Genomic DNA, 20,266 nt, shown 5'->3' with positions numbered 1-20,266 from the left:
GAAGGTATTAGTGCATACTAACACTACGAGAAAGTCTGAGGTCAGTCCGTGCAAGTCCGTAGAGTTCGTACTCTCAATGTAGCTACATGTATGTAAAGCTTCGATTGATCACCTTGCTAACGTTGAAAGTATAAAACAAAACATATATGAACGACGTCAACATTATTTGAATAAACGTTGAGATTTCATGAGCTAAACAATATATTTGAAAAACAGTTTTAAAACGTACACTAGTAAGCGGAAGAATTACTATAGACTACTTACATCGTGATATGGTCGTTTTATATTATTCCCCTACATTCACTTAATATTTTGTACTCTATTTACAAAACAAAATTGATTGTTATTATAGTAATTAACATGTAGAAGTCTACACGGTCTAGTCACTGTTATAAACGTTAATGGAGAATGCATTTAACTCTTAAAAACTGCTTTCAAATGCATTGTTTTTAATTAAAATTATTTACATCAACTAAGTATGCTTCCATTTATATTCGGAAATTTAGTGCAATTCACAGCTTTGTAGAACTAACATGGCTGAAATCTACACGTCCCATATCTCGATTGGTCGATGCTTTCATCAACCCAAGAAAAATCACGGACAGCACGAAATAATCGTGATGATATCAGAGGTCAAATTCCCATAGAAGACGATTTGGTTGTAAGTCTGTTCTTTTATCTAACGTACTGATGAACATTAAAAATAGTTAAGTTAATTTTATTTACTTTTTACGATCCCTTTATTAATTTGTTGAATGAAAGATTTAAAAATCAACAACAAAATTCTTTCTCTAATGATTAATGTGGGTTATGAAGGAAGCGATCATTGTTGAATCTTTTTAATAACTCGCGTTAGTGGGTTACATGTAAATGTGTGTATTTTTCTGCAATCTAGCCACCATCATATTCTTCATTAATCAACAAAGAAAACGTACGTCTTATTGTTTAAATAAACTTTATATCACTTCAAAGAGCTAAATTAAATATTACTTATTTGATAACGTGTTCATTATAGAAACTTAAAAACGTTGGTTTTGTCTTTTTTCTACAAAGCCTGTTACCTTTCTACCTGCATATAACGCTCGCTAGTAATAGTTCGTAGTTTAAATAGAAATCAATTGGATTTAAAATATTAAGTGGATGCATATTCAATTTGGTGTAATGTTCCCCCTACCTATATGTCAAATTTTTGCAGATATTAAGAAACGTTATGAATAGCACAATTTGAAAAAAAACGTTTCGGCTAATACTCATTTCTTTTTTATGTAATGTCAAAAAGTCGAACAGAAATAACAAGTCACTCAGTTTTGTATTATAAATAAAGTAAATTTTCTGAATTAATACTTTTTATATTTTTCAAGAGTCAACACAATAATGATCTCGACTACTTTTATTTGTACAGGTTTATAGCACGCAGGCAAATGGTTTTCAAAATCAAATTCGAATATCCAAAAAAAAATTATTTATTTACATAAACAATTATACATGGCTAACATAGAATTCAATTCAACCAATGCAAGAATGCCCATGACACCCACATCTGAAAGCTACGGAAGCACAAGGTCCGGATCCAACAGGCTCACAAATACCTTAGAAAACAAAATATAAGATGAAGATTATTACACTGTGGTGGCATTTTTACTCTTTTTTAAAATAATCACCATTGTATAACATACAGATGCGATGATCTTAGGGATAGGTCCTAAGACACCCTCAAAAATAGCACCTTGGCATTTACATCAATTATCCAGTTTACTATTTAGGAATTCTATATATTTGGTTCCGGAAAAAATCTTACCAGGATGACCTGTGGATGAACGTTCAGGTGTAGCTCCCGCGGTCCAGACACAGTTCGGGTCTCCTAACTCCGCGCCATTTGACGTGCCGTCTCCATCCGAGTCGGCATTACAGAGGTCAGCGGTCCACACGTGACCAGCAGCGGCGAAGGCCTAACAAACAGGCAACAGAGAACGGTTATTTTTCTTTACATGTAACATGTAATTTATTCTTCATTACTGTGAACTGCATTTATTTTAAAAGTTTCGATTCCGTATGGTAATAACTACTTTTGTTATACTTTCATGTTAAATACTGAAATCTGATTGGTTTAGACGCAGTTCATAATCTGTTCTATTACCCTCAGCGTTAACAATGCACTTAGCAACGGGTAACATTACGAATTGTTACATGCGCAAAAATCATGCGCGTACGGTTTGCCTTAGAATTCACGTTATTCCTATCTAAAAGCAGTGACATTTTCTTTAAAATTAAGACATTCAGTATAACAAAATAAATAGTGCCTGTTTGGGAGGATAACAGTTGAAATTGACACCCCTTGAAAACCATTGTCAACCTCCGCTTCGCGTCGGTTGACAATGGTTTTCTCGGGGTGTCAATTTCAACTGTTACCCTCTCAAACAGGCACTATTTATATAATAGCTGCATTTTCATGTATCTTTTTCCCCTTTTTTCCTTATGTTTATCCGAAATTAAACTATTGGATGTATAAAATATTACTATTAGTTAAACACTCTTCTACCTGAGCGAATGGGTTTTTGTCTATTGTATGGTGATTAGGATCATAATGTCCCACAGCTTCCCAGTATGATGTCCCACATGGATTAAACACAGCATAACCGTTGGGGATAGCGTCCCTGTAATAGGGGTGAGAGGATACAGCTAATAATCCAAACAGGCATATAACTAATTTGATCATTTTGAATTTTTATCACTGGATGAGACAGGAATAGTTCAGGTAACGCACAATTCCTATATATATGCTGACCAATTCTTTCGTATTCCCTCGTGACAATTTTGTAATCTTAAGTCATAACTACAACCGATATATATGTATGCAGGCCGTAGTACATTTTGACACAATTTATCAGATAAATGGTGGACCAAAGTACTACTACAATATTTCTCAACCGTTTGTTCTGCTTGTACTTTTAGAAAACATTGTTGGAATCTAATATGACCTTTATGTGTTGCTTGTTCTCTAGGGGTGTTGCTAAAACGCGGAACAGAAAACGGAACGGAAAGCGAAACGGAACGGAAAACGGAAAATATCATATCACGTTTTTCGCTTTAAAAGGGTATAGACTGGCCAGAAACGATTTACTTTGTGTCATTTATTCATATCTAATGAATGATTATCAACATCTTGCTGTCTTATTGATTTTCTTATGAATGTCTATCAAATATAGCATTGTATTCAATTGGCTTTAGTTGAGTATGAAACGGAAAAAATCAAATGTTTACGAATTGTGAAACATCAACACGATTAAACAAGCAAATAAGCGATAACTTTTTCTTATTTTTCTTATATGGTATTGCTGGCATATCAGCATAACGTACGCAGTTAGTGAAAGCGTTTCATGTGTTTTATGAGTATTTTCATATTTCAAATATGATGTATACACTTACATCAACATTGCATTTTCGGTGTTCTATACGATCTTAAATCATACAGACGATACAGTGTCATTGAGAAGAAAAAAATCCGTACGTCTGACGGCATTTGAAATTAAAATACATTAAACCAGAGACATATATAATATGGTATGTCTCTGATTAAACATTAAAATACCCAGTACTTAGAGAAACTAGTACTTTAGGCAATGCATTTTGTTTACGTTTGCATTTCTTGGCAGTTCATTCCTGCAGCTATATACATATGAACCGAATAGAGAGCTCTAGACGTTGCTTGGTTAGATTTTCCGATTAAGAATTGGGACTATAGTCTCAAGATCCCAAAATACTCATGCAGCACATTTGGACGATTTAAAAAAAAATACACATACCTGTAAAAGATGCAACTCAAATAGATGAAACGGGAAATATCCAACAAAACTTAATTGACACATTATCATTTTTTAATTGGAAAAATTCACAGGATCGAAAACAGATTTCTTTTGAAGATTTATAGTAGAAAATGTTTGAAATCTTTTCTCCATTTGGAGGTCACTCAGAAGACCTTGCACAATTTTTCAACGTTATCATCCGGGTCTGTTAAATGCAAAACCCCGTATACTTCTCTATTTTTTGCTGTGTATTAAAACCAGCTGATGAGCCAGGGACGACGTTTTAAAGAAAGTATAATGCGAATATTTTTAATGCTTCTGAAAGAGAATCGCCTGAACCCTGAAGTATATATAAATATCGAGTTATTCTGCAAAATGTGAATTGAGGATACTAGTATTTTGGTACAGAATAAAGTGGTAAATGCATGTACTGTTAATTTTGAGGAAATAATTATTCTTGAATAAATAATCTAATATTGCTAATCCTTCAAGAAAATTTAAAAAAAATACATAGATTATATCGTTTAAGCATGAATAACAAATCAATGAAGCATAACATTAGATAAGATTTTCCGTTCCGTTCCGCTTTCCGTTCCGTTTTCCGTTCCGCGTTTAGCAACACCTGTTCTCTAGCTCTCCCTTCTAGCTGCTAAGTAGAAAAAATGAATCAAGTATTTCGTAGCTCTTTTAAGTATTGACCACTGCAAGCAAACCATATGTTGACCTTTTTTTTCATCCATTCATAGTGTTCATAAAACATGCCGTTCAATGCTGATGCCGTTCAATGCTGATACCGTTCAGCCAATCGCAACATCTCGGAGCTTTCCGGCAGAGCTGGAAAAAACACCTTGAATATATAACATAGGCGTCCATGCCAACCCCCCTTTTCATATAACTTGATATCTATACAAGACATTTGACAATCTGTTGATATGCGAGGTAGACTTCATTAAAGTCAATGGTATACCCTACAAAATTCCACAGAAAAGACACTCAAGGCTACCTAGCCGATACTTACTTTAAAGCTGCTTGGTCCGGTTTTATATCAAATTTTATGCACGCTTTTAAACGATGGCTATGCTTAGTAAATGTATAATAATAGACATTGCAGTAGTTTTACCCGTCAATTATGCCAAATTTCAATGAAAAGAAATACGTACAAAATTTGCTAACAAAACAAACGACATTAAAAGGTACCGCGTTATTTCGCCTCATGTTAAATTTCACCCTTGACGACGAGACGGGTATGGTTGTATTACGAATTTGACATCGCTTTGAATAAAGGTCGAAATGATCAGACAAATTACAAATAAACATGTGTACCTTTTGTTCGCTAATATTTCCAAAGTCTGCTTTTTTACATGCATACATAGCATGCGGGTTGAATAACCCCATTCATTCGGGGGACGAAACCAAGCGGTTTCCTTTTCTAAACATTCCCGTGTTGCATTTTGGTTTGTTTTTTCGTTTGCCCAAAGAGAAATTATTTTTATTTACTTTGAATATTTCTAACTTTGAAAGGAGACTGATTCTGCTCTTGTAAATAGGAGAAAGTCCATAACTTTCTAAGATAAATGATTTGTATGAAAAAAAATTTGATACTGTAATTACAATGAATAAATTGGACCAAGCAGCTTTAATAGGAAGCGTATTCATTTTGTATAAAATCCTGACATCTGGTAAAGTTAATTAATATATTCGAGGTTTTTTCTGAAGAAAATGAAAGCGCTTATGTTTTACTCGATCTTTGTGTTTTCATTTATTTAAGTTTTATATATATATTTCACCGACCACTGAGGTTTTTCTTGGATATATATATATATATATATATATATATATATATATATATATATATATATATATATATATATATATATATATATATATATATATATATATATATCCTGTACCTTATAGTATATATATCCTGTACCTAATAGTACACAAGGTACACATCACCGCCATCTTAGATTCATCATCAGCTAGAATTTATTTTGCTTGAAACTCATCGGAAAAATTGTTTTGCAATCCTCTCTTTCCGATCGGTTCTATATGTATAACACCTAAGTTTGCAACCTATTAAACCATATCGGTACATTAGATATTGTCATTAATATACTGCCTAAGATATGGGATTAATGGTTAAAGGGAGGACGGACGTTTACGTGTTCAATACATCCTACTTCGGGTAATCCTATTTGAAAAAAGCAGGGATACGCAAACTCAGAAGACGTCGATTAGAATTCGATCAGCATATGATGAAGTGTATAAATGTAAAACTATACTGTAAAATTTAACTTTAATTACACGAAGTTTATTTCAAAATGTTTATAAATGCAATTGCAACTTTTATAAAATGTTGACACAAACACACGATGCAGGAAAATCTTATTTACATGTGTACACTTCCGCCCTCCTTTCTATTATCAGAAAAATATATGACGCCAAGTGCTTGTGAGATAAACTTCTACATGTATAGTACCATTTGAACAAGACCCTTGACTTTCGGTAAGACGCATATGTTCATGTAACTATTTATTTCTTGCGTCATAACAAGTTTAAAATAACGCTAGTTTCAAGTGAAGTATACACAGATTGCGTGGTCCCAGCTCAAAAGGCCTGCCCCACATTGCCGTTTGACACAACTACCTAAAGTCTAAGCTCTTGTTGAAATGACTCTAATAATAGCTGAATCAACTGCTTTAACATCCATGTTTGAACCTATATTTATAGTTTATTTAGAACATTTTTGAGAAGAAAGATAAGAAGTTCCTGTCATTTATTTACTGTTGAAGCGATATCGATCCATGTTTTGGTTCGCAGGCAATTGTTCTTCCATTCGAAAAAGGAAAGTTTACTTTTCCAAATTTCATAGAACCAAACAGCTGATAATTACATGAATTACAAATCATAATTCGATAAAATTATCGTACTACTACATACCTAGTCTTCTTTTTTGTTGTTGCTGTTGTTTTGTGTACCTGTAGAAGCTTTTTTGTAGCAGTTACATCTAATGTTAAGTTATTTTTGACAATTTTAATTGTGTCCTTAATCTATCAATATTTGATAGAACGATCGTCTGCATCTGAGTTAAATTCCCGGGTCTGTACATTCTCTGATCGTGGTTTGCAGTGATGAAGCATGTCGTCTTTTTGTTGGACAAAACAAACGTCAGAGAAATGTTGTTGTGATTTCGAATTTTTTTATAATGAGTTTGTTGGAAATCGTACAATATAACGCTAAAATATGTAATCAGTGAGCATATTAGTTTGCCAAGACAAAAGATTATTTACTTATTCTATAACAGCTCAACTCCTTACAAGGTATAAATTATGAGGTGACTAATAGGCTAGAAACGCCAACTGTGAGCTCGAGCTATAAACAAGTTAATATTGTAACGTTTAAATGATTCTAGTAAACCTTTTTATCAAGGTCTTGGACTCTCAGTAGGATATAACTTTCTGTTTCATGCGTCAAAAACAAGTTAAAATGACGCTAGTTTCAAGCGGAATATACACCGATTGCATAGTCTTTAGTCAAAAGCCAGACAAATCTTGTTGATTTCAAAGAGCCACGTCCGAGTGGCCTACTGTGAGTGAGTGAATGAAATAGACAAGCATACGTCACAATGCTGTGTCACACAACTACCCAAAGTTCAAGCTCTCTATTTTTTTTCGTTTCGAAGATGGCTGAACGCCTTGATCTTGTATGCCCTTATTGTACCATGACCTTACATAATAAATAAAGACTAAACACAATGCTTGTATTTATTAAGAGCATGTGTGATGTAACCCTGATATCCTAAAAAAAATGCAATTCTTTGACGTTCTGTAAGAATACCGAGTCCTAAACTGTGAAAACTCAAAATGTATCAAATAGAAAAAAAATAAACAGAAAATGCTGGCTTGAACTTGAAATGTGTTCCTATGCAACACTTAAATTTATAAAGAATTTATCACTAGAACTTAAAAAACAATTTATACAAATCATTATATCTAAGGAAAAAGTAGTTTTTTCTTGTCTTAGATTTGAGAATGTAGTGTAAACGACCTTCTTCAGCTTCCTGACAAGTTCATGTGCGTGATTCGAAAAAAGTAGTATTTGATTCGCTTAATTACTTCTCTAAATGGTACTAATTGCTTTTTTATATTATTGATATGTTGGAGTTTAAGCTAACTACCGATAAAACCAGAATGGTGCATTACATCTGTCATTAATAAAAATCACCCCTAGCTATTCTACTGCCTTAGATAATCGATAAATGGCGGACGGAGGTCTACATAAGGCGAACGTCTCATTTCGGGTAATTACTACTAAAAATTCATGTCACAATGATACACATACTCAGAAGGCATCGACTTTGAAGACGATCGGCATACTAGTTGAAACGAGCGAAGTGGATAATACATGTACATAATGGCAATTAAAGCTTTTTTTCCGCAAAGCATATAAGAAAATGTTTATAAGTACATAAATTATTATTACATAAAAGCGTACAAGATTAAATTATGAAGCGGGTAAATGTAAAATATACTATCAATTATAGCATTTATTGCACAAAATTTATGTAGAAATGTTTATAAACGCAATTATTTTGAAATACTGACACAAGCACATGATGCAGGGAAATCTCATTGACATAAAGGTCTAAATTTCCTTCTCCTTCCTATATAGTGGGGAAAATTATACAACGTCATGTCTCAGTGATATAAGATTCTAGATGTAAAATATTAACAGAATTCACAACCATGCATCCATGTGTGAACGTATATTAAAAATTTATCTAAAACAATGATAAGGAGCTCTCGTCATTTATTTACAGTGGAAGCGATATTTGTCCATATCATTGGTTAGGCATATTACGTAACTAGTCTCCTAATATACGAGCTTTGATTTTTGAATACCTCAAATTTATAAAAAAAAAAAAAAAAAAAAAAAAAAAGAAAGAAAGAAAAGAAAAGAATTTATCATGGTCGCGATTTTGGTCAAAATTATTTTTCCGATTTTAATTTTTACAATACCTTAATAATTCATTTTTAATAGGAAACCAAAATTTGAGTGTCATTCGTTGAGTTATTAGCGAGTTACAGAGATAACAATTCTTTGCTATGTAAACAAACCTTTTGTTTACATTTTGAGTGTTGAAGTAAAAATTCCAGTTTTAGACCTAAAATGAATGTAAAGCGTTTGAGGATGCTTATTTATGCTTAAAACGAGTAAGAAGATAGACAAATCAGCTTGAAATACGGGTATGCATCCATGTTTGAACGTACATTTATAATTTTGAGGAGAAAGATAAGAAGCTCTTGTCATTTATTTACAGTGGAGGCGATATTTGTGCATATCATTGGTTAATCATAATTAGATAAAATTATCATATAACGTATCTAGTCTCCTAAAAATAACTTATTTGTGCATATACAACCTTTGATTTTTAAATACCTCGAATAATTTTTTTTTTATCATTATACCTTTAAACAGTTTATACCATATCAAATCTTCGAAAAATGTAGTTTTCTTGTCTTAGAATTGAAAATGTAGTGCATTTGAAATAATTATGCCTTTTTAAGTTATGTTCATCGAATTAAAGTTAGTGTTTGAGTATCAAATTACTACTAATTGTTTTTAGTATATCAATTATGTGTTGGCGATTAAAAAACCAACATCCAATAATTTGAAGCAATTGCTGCCATTATTAACATAAAGAATATTCGAATTTCTTAATCAGAGTTAACAATATAAAAAAAAATGTACCAGGAATTATCAATAAATAATTATAATCTGCAACGTTTCCGACAAGCACATAAATTGTTAGATGAATCAAATAACGATACATGTCTAGTTTCTGAACAAAAATCAATTACTAGTATAAAACTAAAATCTTTCAATATTATGTCACCAAATAATAAGTCTAATCAATAACTGTTACTGGTATTTTATGGGTTTACGGCATGAAAGAATATAAAAAATCTCTGCTAAATTTCAGTATTTCAAATACTTCTAATGTTTGAAAATATATTTTCATTTAAGCGTTTCCATTTAGGAAAATAAATTTCAATCTTTTTGCGATATTCAAAATTTTAATTAAGAATTGACAACTTCTTAAGATTTAGGTCATTTGCAAAAAATGTTCAACAGAAAATTCAAAATTCAAAAAATAATTTAATATAAAAGTACACACAACAGAAACAAGATTCAATTTAACCCACGCAGGCTTGTCCCTGACACCCACAGGTAAAAGCTACGGAGGCACAGGGCCCAGATCCAATAGGCTCACAAATACCTAAAAAAAAACGAGCAATAAACAAATAAATGATACTTTTTACGCAGCTTACAAGGAAGTTAAAAACAAATCGATAGAAAACTAAAATCAATGAAGAGTTTAGATCTAGGAAAGTTTTGCCATAGATATCAGCAAAATTAGCATTGCCATCAGCTGTTCAGTACAATATCAAACAATGCTATATATTTGGTTCATTCCTCCTTGGGAAAAATCTTACCAGGATGACCTGTGGATGAACGTTCAGGTGTAGCTCCTGCGGTCCAGACACAGTTCGGGTCTCCTAACTCCGCGCCATTTGACCTGCCGTCTCCATCCGAGTCTGCACGACAGAGGTCAGCGGTCCACACGTGACCAGCAGCGGCGAAGGCCTAGCAAACAGGCAACAGGGTACGGTTATTTTTTCTGTATAACTTTATTGTTAGAACAACAGGGGCCAAGCACGTTTTAACATTAATTTCAGTGTAACCATGAATAAAGAAAGGGGTCGAACTCATGTCATAGGCAAATTCCCATCGTGAGCCCTGGACCGGTAAATGTCCGAGTAAAAATATACTGGCGACTTCGAGAGAATAATGACGTATATCTCCGCTATTTTACTACCCATCAACTTCAAATTCGGCATGAGTGTATCTTAGACATTACTTTTCTGAAAAATGCATGCATATTGCAAGTGTTGTAAAAAATAATTGATTTATTAGGCTTTTGAAGCGAGCTGGTAGTTTTTTTATTTCTTTATTTATGGTAACATTGAAATTAATGTTAAAACGGGCTTGGTCCCTCTGGTTAGAACCTTATGTGAACTTGGAATAATAGGTTTCGATTTATTTTTATCACGTTTTATACCTACATGTATTTTTTATCCAATATGGTTTTTGTTTTTTTTTTAAATATATCTTTACTCTGAATGTACATTAATGTAATTATGTAATTTGTACAGTATGTAGTATGAACTAGTTTTATGACGTTGGCAAAATAATATATATTTTTAAAGAAATATTTTTGAAACAATGTCAATTATATCAACAAACATATCACACCTGAGTCAGGTGTGATATATTTGTTGATATAATCAGGTGTGATATGTTTTTGATATTATTGACATTATTCACTTGCAAGGATAATTCTGAAGAAATAACCTATTTTGCGAACGTCATAGAATTACTTAATGCAAAATGCGAAAATACCGCTTAATAAGGCATTAAAAGCATTTAAGAAAATTCTTCTACCAGAGCAAATGGATTTTTCTCTATTGTGTGGTGATCGGGATTATAGTGTCCCACGGCTTCCCAAAATGATGTCCCACATGGATTAAACACAGCATAACCGTTGGGGATAGCGTCCCTGTAAGACGGGCGAGCGGATACAACTATTAATCCAAACAGGCATAACACTAGTTTGATCATTTTGAGTTTCTTTGACTCGACGAGACAGGAATTGTTTAATTTAGGTCACGCACAATTCTTATATATAAGCTGATAAATGGTTTCGTCCTCACACGTGGCGTAATTGTAATCTCAAGTCATTGCTTCAAACTATATATAGAGTAATGTGCACATATACATGTCGTGGCACATCTTGACATAATTTGACACAGTTTCTAGACACCAGACAGATTTTTTCGTCAGATCACTAATAGAGTTCATCACTAATTGAGTTCACGTACGTGTTCAAACATGTATGTGAAACCACTATGCACATTATACCTCCAAATATGTGATACTCTTAATTATTTATTGATTTACTAACTGCCCATTTTTGTAAAAAAAATCATGATTGATATCGTGCTCTTAAAAGTAATGACCAAAATATTTTGAATAAAACATTTAATTGCTGATGCGGTCAAAATAGAAAAAAAATGTTTTTGAATCGACAATATTTAACTTGAATGATCTATGTTGCTATAATGCAGGCTACATTACCTTATCTCCATGCCTAAATGTATATATTTGTATCCTTTATGCAACGCAATGTAAAGGTGTAAATTTAGGGATTCTTTTCATTATAGTTTTCTGTAATGATTTTGAGGAAGAAGTCTTCTCGTTATCAGCTATACTATTTATATAACGAAATTTATGAAATTTGTCGAACAGATCATATAACCAAAAGACTGTATCAGTTTAATCAAAGCTGGCCATTTCGTTTTCGCATCAAGGTCAGGTCAAGGTCACTACATTTTTTTCTCAACTTAAAGAATGATGAAAATAAATGTAGCTATTTGGAGTTGTGTAGACATCTGTTTCAGGTATTGAGTCTCTATTCTTCAATGGGATGCTAAAATATCGGAATTTCTATCAGCTTATACTACTAAATTGAAGTAAATATTTGAAATAAAATTAATATTGTTTATCTTTTTCTTTAATTTTCTTAAATTTTGAAGATATTTTGATTATTTTTGTATTCTTCCAATAAAAAACTATATCTGATTTTTACATATTATGAAGACTTTACATAAAGATATTAATTGATAGAAAAGCTAATACATGTATACATGTTTTGACGTTTTCATAAGAGAGAAAATCCTATTTCAAACCAATCTATTTGTGGAATGAGCGTCTAAAGAGCTATTAAAAATGTAATGCAAATTGTATTTTAATCATATATTCCAAAACCTCAGGATCTTATCATGAGTTCACAATAGTTGAAAAAAATCAAACATTAATCCATCTGCTTTAAGAATTATAAGAAGATGGGTGAATAAGGCGTGTAAACTGCCTATATAAGGATAGCGAAGATACTAAATAATTAAAATATCAACAACTCTCATAATTTCTCTCTAAATTATTGAAAACAATGAATATATACCATTACATTGATTTAAAACCCATAAATATGTTAAATATTTGGAGTGGGTTGATTTAAACTGGCGTATGCGTGTCAAAATCTGCAAATAGTTTCATTTTTAGAACTTCAACGCCTTTAGTTTTTATAGAGTAGGCCTGAGCTCCATATTTTTGTCGTAGTCTATATAAGGTTTCAAGAAAATCAAACCGATTTCAGCCAACGGAGACATGGCTAGAAGACCCACTATACTTTAAAAATGTCATTTTGTATCGCAACAATTGAACGTTTTAGAAAAATAATACAAATCCGTAAATTTGTGGACGAAGTGGCATAAAGCATTTAAACAATGGGGTTTGTTGTGACTGTAATGGCTCAGTGGTTAGTGCACCAGACAACGGGTAACATAATTGAGCTAGGATTTTTAGGTTGTGGGTTCAATACCACCAAAACTTTACAATTTAATTTTTCTTCTTATCGTTTGTTAAAATATTCAAAACTGAATAAAGTTAGAAATTGTGCTTTTGTAAATTTGTATAATAACATCAAGAATATTAAGTTGGAAAAAATTAAATTTGAAATTGTATTTTATAACTAAACACAAATGGGCATTTGCGCAATCTTGTTCCCCCATCTTCTTGAAAAGAACCCAAAATCTACGGCAATTCTGAATTGCAAAAACGTGTGATATTATCCTACGCCTGTGTTCCGCCAAAAGTATAATCTATGAAATATTCTAAACTTTCATAAATATTTATTTGCCAAGTTGTATGATAGCAAAATAAAGAAAAGAAAGTATGATATTTTAATATCTTTCCATCTTGATTTATAAACATTTAATAAAAATGACTTTTGAAAAGTCGAAAATCAGATAAGACTCCTTCGTTAATAATATAAAGGTTTGCAAAAAGTAAAAAAAAATTACTATTAAACGGTATCTTGAAAGAATGTAGTTTTATTTGTTTTAGAATTGAAAATGTAGTGTATACGAAATTTTTATGCTTTTTTCTGACAAGTTTATATTCATCGAGTAAAAGTTATTGCTGGAGTCTATAATTACTTCTAATTGCTTTTGGTTTATCAATGATGTGTTGGCGATTAAAATACCAACATCCATAATTTGAAACAATTGTTGACATTATCAACATAAAGAATATTCAAATTCCCAAGGAGAGTTAACAACATAAAACATGTACCAGGAACTGTCAATAAAGAATCTGCAACATTTCTGCTAAGGACATTGGCATTGGACTAAAATCAAAAGATTATTAAGAAAGGTTAAGACAGAATGACTTAGAATGACAGGACCATTGAGAATGCTATTGCAGCCTCTGTCATCAATGTAAGTTATGATTAGATCAATCAAAAATAAAAAAAAATTGTCATTGTCATCAGCTTTTCAGTTAAATATCAAACAATGCTAGATACTAGTATTTTGTTCATTCATTTTGGGAGAAATCTAAGCAGATGACCTGTGTAGCTACCGCGGTCCAGACACAGTTCGGATCTCCTAACTCCGCGCCATTTGACCTGCCGTCTCCATCCGAGTCGGCATTTCAGAGGTCAGCGGTCCACACGTGACCAGCAGCGGCGAAGGCGTAGCAAACAGGCAACAGAGTACGGTTATTTTTTTCTGTACTACTTCATTGTTAGATGCTTTCACCTTTGTGAAACTGCAATATTAGGTTTCGATTCATTTTTATTACGTTTTATACCTACGTGTATTTTCTATCATGTACGGTTTTTGTTTTTATTTTTTAATATATTTTTACCCTGTATGTACAGTAAACTATGCTCTTTTATTTTTAATTTTTATTTTTTTATCAGAAGATTATAGCAGATATGTCGTATTTAATGTTTTTCAAAAAACAAAATATTTTTTTTCTCCACACTCAATTTGTAAACTCTGTAATTTATATAAACTTTTGGTTTTCTTTTTACAGTATTGAAGCTAGTACTTGAAATTCCAATCTGATTTTTTATTTTTTTATTAGAAAATTTTAGCAGATACATGTATGTGGTATATAATGTTTTTCAAAAAACATTTTTTTTTCTTCACACTCTAGTTGTAAACTCTGCAATTTAAACCTTTGGTAAATTTTCTTTTTACAGTATTGAAGATAGTATATGAAATTCCAATCTAATTTTTTACTGTTCGTTATGAACAGTTACGGTCGCAAGTTGAAAATTTTTCGTTATGACGTTTATATGTCGGTAGAAATACAATGCCTTCGGAGACAAATGAAACAAAGACTGAGATGTTTTTTATGTACATTAAGGGGCCCCAGAAAAGATAATAATGATTTATCTATTTTCCGGTCATTTCGTATGTTGTATATTTCTTCATAAAATTAGTTCATATAACATACGAAAATACCGCTTAATACGGCATTAAAAGCTTTTAAGAAAATTCTTCTACCAGATGGATTTTTCTCTTTTGTGTGGTGATCGGGAACATAGTGTCCCACGGCTTCCCAATATGATGACCCACAAGGATTGAACACAGCATAATCGTTGGGGATAGCGTCCCTGTAATAGGGGTGAGCGGATACAACTATTAATCCAAACAGGCATAACACTAGTTTGATCATTTTGAGTTTCTTTTACTCGACGAGACAGGAATTGTCTAGTTTAGGTCATGCACAATTCTTATATATAAGCTGTTCAACGGTTTCGTCTTCACACGTGACGATAATGTAATTTAAAGTCATATCCTCATGCAAACTATATACTCTATAAATCCGTAACATGTACATATGCATACCGTGGCACATCTTGACATAATTTGACACAGTTTCCAGACACCAGACAGATTTTTTCTTCAGATCACTAATAGAGTTCATCGTTGCAAACTTCGCCCAATACATTTATGTGGTTCCATTATGCGAAATTACGTCCAAGATGTGATACTCTTATGCGAGATTTACAAACTGCCAATTGTTGCACAAAAAAATCGCAATTGATTTCTTGCACTTTAAAGTTATGACCAAAATATAGTATTAGTTATAGTCGGGGATTGATCCGGTCGTAGTGTACACAAAAGATGTTAATTGCTGATGCAGTCAAAATAGAAAAAATTTTTTTGAATCGGCAATATTTAACTTGAATGATCTTTGTTCCTATAATGACAGAATACATTACATTATCGCCTTGCCTAAATGTATTTATAGAGGTGTAAAAAATGGGACTCTTATCATTATAGTTTACATGATTGATTTAAGGAAGAAGTCTTCTCGTTATCAGAAATACTTCTTATATTAAGAAGTTCATAAAATTTGTCAAACAGATCATATAACCAAATGACTGTATCAGTTTAATCAAATTTGACCATCCCGTTTTCTCATCAAGGTCAGGTCAAGGTCACTACATTTTTCTCTCAACTTAAGGTATTCGATGTATAACGACCACATTTTGTATCTAATAAGTGAATGGTCCGATATTCTTAATCATGATATAATTTTGAAGGTGTTATCAAATTAAAAAAAACTCCACCAAAGGAATTTTCAAAATTTTGATTATGGTCCAACAAATCACACCTTGATTTTTGCATTGAAGTCTATGGGAAACTTATGTTTTTTTGAGATATTTTTAAAAGTAACTTAAAATTCGTAAAACTCTCTTGGTTAATGCATGCATAAACCTTCTTTTTATTGAAATACGAACTAAAATGAATCATTTACCGCAGATATTTTGAGGAAATTAAAATTTTCTTTTTTCATCAAGGGGAGATAACTCTTTCAAAAATTTTTAGGTGCAAAACGACCGGCTTCTTATGTGTTTTCAGTCATGTGAATTTGGTTCATTTCACTTTCATTGTTATCTAGCAATACATATCCAACTAATTTAAATGATTCAAAATTGTTGAATATCCCTTCATTATACATTGAATACCTTAAAGAAGGATAAAAGAAATGTAGCTTTTTGCAGTTATGCAGACATCTGTTTAAAGTATAGAGTTTCTGTTATTCAACGAAATGATAGAATATCAGAGTTTCTTTCAGCGTGTACTACTAAATTGAAACAAATATTTAAACTAAAATTGATATTGCTTAGCCTTTCCTTTAATTTTATTTAATTTAAAAATATTTTGAGTATTTTTTATTCTTCCAATAATAAACTATATTTGATTTTACATAAAGATATAAATTGATAGAAAAGGCTGATATACATGTTTTGACTTTTAAATTAGAGAGAAAATCTGATTTCACACCAATCTAAGTGGAATGAGCATCTAAAAAGCTATTTAAATTTAATGTGATAATTAATTATATTTTAAACATATATTCTGAAACCTTACTATCTTATCATAAGTTCACATTAGTTGAAGAAATCCAACATTGATATTTTTTTGCTTTAAAAATGCTAAAAAAATCATAAATCTACGGCAATTCCAAATTGCAAAAACAGGTGATATTTTTCTACGCCATCCCACCCCCCCCCCCCCCCACCCCCCCCCCCCCCAAAAAAGATAATCTATGTAATATTCTAAACTTTGATAACTATATCTATGCCAAGTTGTATGATAGTAAAAAAGGGAAAGAATGGTATTTTAATTTTCTTCCATCTTGATTTAATGAACATTCAATAAAATTGACTTTTGACAATTCGAATACCAAATAAGACTCCTTCCTAAATGTTATTATAATAATAACGGTTTGAAAATAAAAATATTTTACTATTTAAAGGTACCGGTTCATATTGATCGCTGAGATTTGTTGTTACATGTACATTATGAAAAAGACAGTTTGATAAAAAAAATGAACTGAAAAATTATTAATAAAAGTCTTAAAACGTACAGTAAAAATAAAATCCAACCCAACACCAGAGCAGATCCCAACTTAACCGTTGGTTTATTTTCGGGGTTTACTTGAGGTTTACTCTGGATCTGCTGTTTGAAAATATGTGTCCACTTGGGATTTACTTTGGGTCCCATCGGGATTTATTTTAGGTTTACTTGGAATTTGTTTTTGTGGTCCACTTTACGCACTGAATTATGAAGCAGACCTGTCTTTTATCTTGCCATCTAACTGCCTGTAATTCCTGCCCCTAGTACAGTAACTGTATATTCCAAATACACATGTAGCGTCTGCTGTCAGGGATATACTTCTGAACAGGGTTTACTCTCCTTGTCCACTCTGGGTTTACTTTAGGTTTACTTTGGGTTAACTCTGAGTCTACTCTAGTTAACCCCGAAAGTAAACCCAGGGTTTAGTTGGGGGTCTACTTTCTGTTAGGTTGGGTCTGACCGCTACAGTATGCCTTGATCCCCTTTAAAGTAAATACCTTGACCGCTGCACATTCTCCTTTGTAACTCTATGATAGTAATAGCCAAGATTGCTGAGTGATATTCCTGAGAAAAATAAAAACGATTTCTATGAAGTCTGCATCTAAGTTAAATTGACGGGTAAGCATTAAACCCTCAAATTGTAGTTTGCATGAGATGTTACGACTTCAAATTATCGTGGATAAATCGGAGATGTTACACCATGATGCTATAAACCCGAATCTGCTATTTGCAGAATTGCTTTAGCTCTGTTGGTCTTAACCTTGTTGCCAAACAATCAATTTCTCTACCCCACTGGGAAAGTACAAACTTGACAAATAAGCCTTTTATTATAAAAAATAAAAACATACATTATTGGATAAAATATATAGTTTATTGAGTATTCAACCCACACACTGATGACCGTGACATCCGCAAGAAAAGGCTACTGATGCACAAACCCCAGAACGAATAGGCTCACATATACCTACAAAAAGGGAACAATTAAAAGAAACAAAATATTTAAGACGTCAGTACTGTATATACAGCAAAACGGTTGAAATCACGATATACTTTAAAATAAAGTTTTCTTTACGCAAATGTTTGCTTATATTTACTTCGAAACAAGTATCATTTATGTAATTTCACCAATAGTATTAAGATGAAACGTTGGCTTATCATTTAATTGTTTTTAAAAATCAATGAACAGTACAATGTATATATAAAGAGAACTCACCGGGTTGTCCCGTTGATTTGCCTGATGGGGTGGATCCTGCTGTCCACGTGCAGTTTGGGTCCCCTAGCTCCTCACCATTAGATTTTCCATCCCCGTCAGAGTCTTTTTGACAGAGATCAACAGTCCATGTTCGTCCTGCTGCAGCAAAGTCCTGAATAAAACAAAATAATGAATCAAAATGGTTAGATCAGCTGAGGAATGTCTAGTTTAATGTACGTTGATCGTAACTTTCAAAATTCAAAACCTACGATAGAGAGCATTAAAGATACTAGTTAGAAAGAAAACCTTTACAGACACGTTAAAATTAAAATTACAATTTTTACAAGAACTCTGATTATTTAAGTTACATGTATTAATAATTATTTAAATAAATACAGCTTGTGAGAGTGTTGTAAATAATAGTTATAGGTTTATATACCTTGAAAATTAAGTAAAATAACTTTGCCTAAGCCAAAAAGATCAGCTACATGTAACTGTATATTAGTAACTAGCAACTCTTTAGCTAGTTAAATACTTTAGTATAGAGTTTGGTGTTCATACATTTGATTTTAATTTAAGGTAACTCACAAGAGTAAACCATATTTTTAAGAAATAAATTCACAAGATGGTGATTCCAATGTATTGTTAATTTGTTTGTTTCAATAAATTTGGTTGATGCAAAGCTCATTGGTTAAAGTACATGCATCAATTGTGAAAATGCAAATCAGATGTTTGATTCCAAATGTTTGAAATTCACAACGTGGTTTTAATCGGCATTGCATGTTCTTTGCCTATTTTCCTTCTATATTTCTTATGCATCATGGTATTTTTCATAAAAGAGTGTTTTTCTGCTGATTTGAGAATATTTCATATGAAGTGTCAAACATATCCGTTTTCTTCGGTTTTACCTTTCCGAATGGGTTTTTGTCAATGGTGTGGTGAACGTCATTATAATGACCTACAGCCTCCCAAAAGTTCGCTCCACAAGGATTAAACACTTGATAGCCATTGGGAATCAAATCTCTATACTGCGGAGCAGAGAATACACAGGATATTCCGACAACACACAAGATTAGTCGAATCATTTTGGTTATGAATTATTAATGAGCGGAAAATCGCTAAAGGAAGTCTTTATATATACGGTGTCCAGATTTTATCTGACTGCTTGACCTATCAGTATTCTCCGGCCTGATCAGGGGATCAAACGTGACCGACTGGTTGCCTATAGTTATATAATTTCAGAATCCATTAATTTGACATGATTGAGATATAAAGGTATATTCAATGATAATTACGAAGAAGGTGAAGATACTTGTGGCAGTGAGAGAAGCACGGATAAAAACTTTAAATATTTGGAATTCCTTTGTTTTTAAGTGTATGCTCTCCAAGATATTCGGTTACAAACTTGAAATAAACACCTGTAG

At 32.2% G+C, this 20,266-nt stretch overlaps 3 protein-coding genes across 3 annotated transcripts; all 3 read right to left on the bottom strand.

Annotated features, from left to right (window-relative positions):
• Window positions 1–1,374: 1,374 nt before the first annotated feature.
• Window positions 1,375–2,814, bottom strand: LOC128173920 (temptin-like). Its single transcript, XM_052839590.1, has 3 exons — window positions 2,540–2,814; window positions 1,799–1,949; window positions 1,375–1,589 (listed from the first exon to the last, which is right to left on the bottom strand). The coding sequence occupies exons 1-3, from the start codon at window positions 2,714–2,716 to the stop codon at window positions 1,507–1,509; spliced, it is 411 nt and encodes a 136-aa protein (XP_052695550.1). The 5' UTR covers window positions 2,717–2,814; the 3' UTR covers window positions 1,375–1,506.
• A 7,131-nt stretch (window positions 2,815–9,945) lies between these two features.
• Window positions 9,946–11,559, bottom strand: LOC128173931 (temptin-like). The gene is made up of 3 exons (XM_052839598.1): window positions 11,313–11,559; window positions 10,304–10,454; window positions 9,946–10,086 (listed from the first exon to the last, which is right to left on the bottom strand). The coding sequence occupies exons 1-3, from the start codon at window positions 11,487–11,489 to the stop codon at window positions 10,004–10,006; spliced, it is 411 nt and encodes a 136-aa protein (XP_052695558.1). The 5' UTR covers window positions 11,490–11,559; the 3' UTR covers window positions 9,946–10,003.
• Window positions 11,560–18,499: 6,940 nt separating this feature from the next.
• Window positions 18,500–19,965, bottom strand: LOC128173911 (temptin-like). The gene is made up of 3 exons (XM_052839582.1): window positions 19,751–19,965; window positions 18,864–19,014; window positions 18,500–18,614 (listed from the first exon to the last, which is right to left on the bottom strand). The coding sequence occupies exons 1-3, from the start codon at window positions 19,925–19,927 to the stop codon at window positions 18,532–18,534; spliced, it is 411 nt and encodes a 136-aa protein (XP_052695542.1). The 5' UTR covers window positions 19,928–19,965; the 3' UTR covers window positions 18,500–18,531.
• Between the last annotated feature and the right edge of the window lie 301 nt (window positions 19,966–20,266).

Source organism: Crassostrea angulata, chromosome 1 (genome assembly GCF_025612915.1).
Source record: "Crassostrea angulata isolate pt1a10 chromosome 1, ASM2561291v2, whole genome shotgun sequence".
Classification (NCBI taxonomy): Eukaryota; Metazoa; Mollusca; class Bivalvia; order Ostreida; family Ostreidae; genus Magallana; species Magallana angulata.
Note: the sequence above shows the minus strand (reverse complement) of the source record. Positions and strands in the feature narration are given on the sequence as shown.

What these genes read in the sequence shown, in the direction of transcription:
- LOC128173911 (XM_052839582.1), bottom strand. Translation starts at nt 19,927, where the DNA reads ATGATTCGACTAATCTTGTGTGTTGTCGGAATATCCTGTGTATTCTCT. An exon ending in ACAAAAACCCATTCGGAAAG is followed by an intron (nt 19,015 to 19,750) that starts GTAAAACCGAAG and finishes TGTTTTATTCAG; the next exon opens with GACTTTGCTGCAGCAGGACG. An exon ending in CAAATCAACGGGACAACCCG is followed by an intron (nt 18,615 to 18,863) that starts GTGAGTTCTCTT and finishes CCCTTTTTGTAG; the next exon opens with GTATATGTGAGCCTATTCGT.
- LOC128173920 (XM_052839590.1), bottom strand. Translation starts at nt 2,716, where the DNA reads ATGATCAAATTAGTTATATGCCTGTTTGGATTATTAGCTGTATCCTCT. An exon ending in ACAAAAACCCATTCGCTCAG is followed by an intron (nt 1,950 to 2,539) that starts GTAGAAGAGTGT and finishes CCTGTTTGTTAG; the next exon opens with GCCTTCGCCGCTGCTGGTCA. An exon ending in TTCATCCACAGGTCATCCTG is followed by an intron (nt 1,590 to 1,798) that starts GTAAGATTTTTT and finishes TTGTTTTCTAAG; the next exon opens with GTATTTGTGAGCCTGTTGGA.
- LOC128173931 (XM_052839598.1), bottom strand. Translation starts at nt 11,489, where the DNA reads ATGATCAAACTAGTGTTATGCCTGTTTGGATTAATAGTTGTATCCGCT. An exon ending in AGAAAAATCCATTTGCTCTG is followed by an intron (nt 10,455 to 11,312) that starts GTAGAAGAATTT and finishes CCTGTTTGCTAG; the next exon opens with GCCTTCGCCGCTGCTGGTCA. An exon ending in TTCATCCACAGGTCATCCTG is followed by an intron (nt 10,087 to 10,303) that starts GTAAGATTTTTC and finishes GTTTTTTTTTAG; the next exon opens with GTATTTGTGAGCCTATTGGA.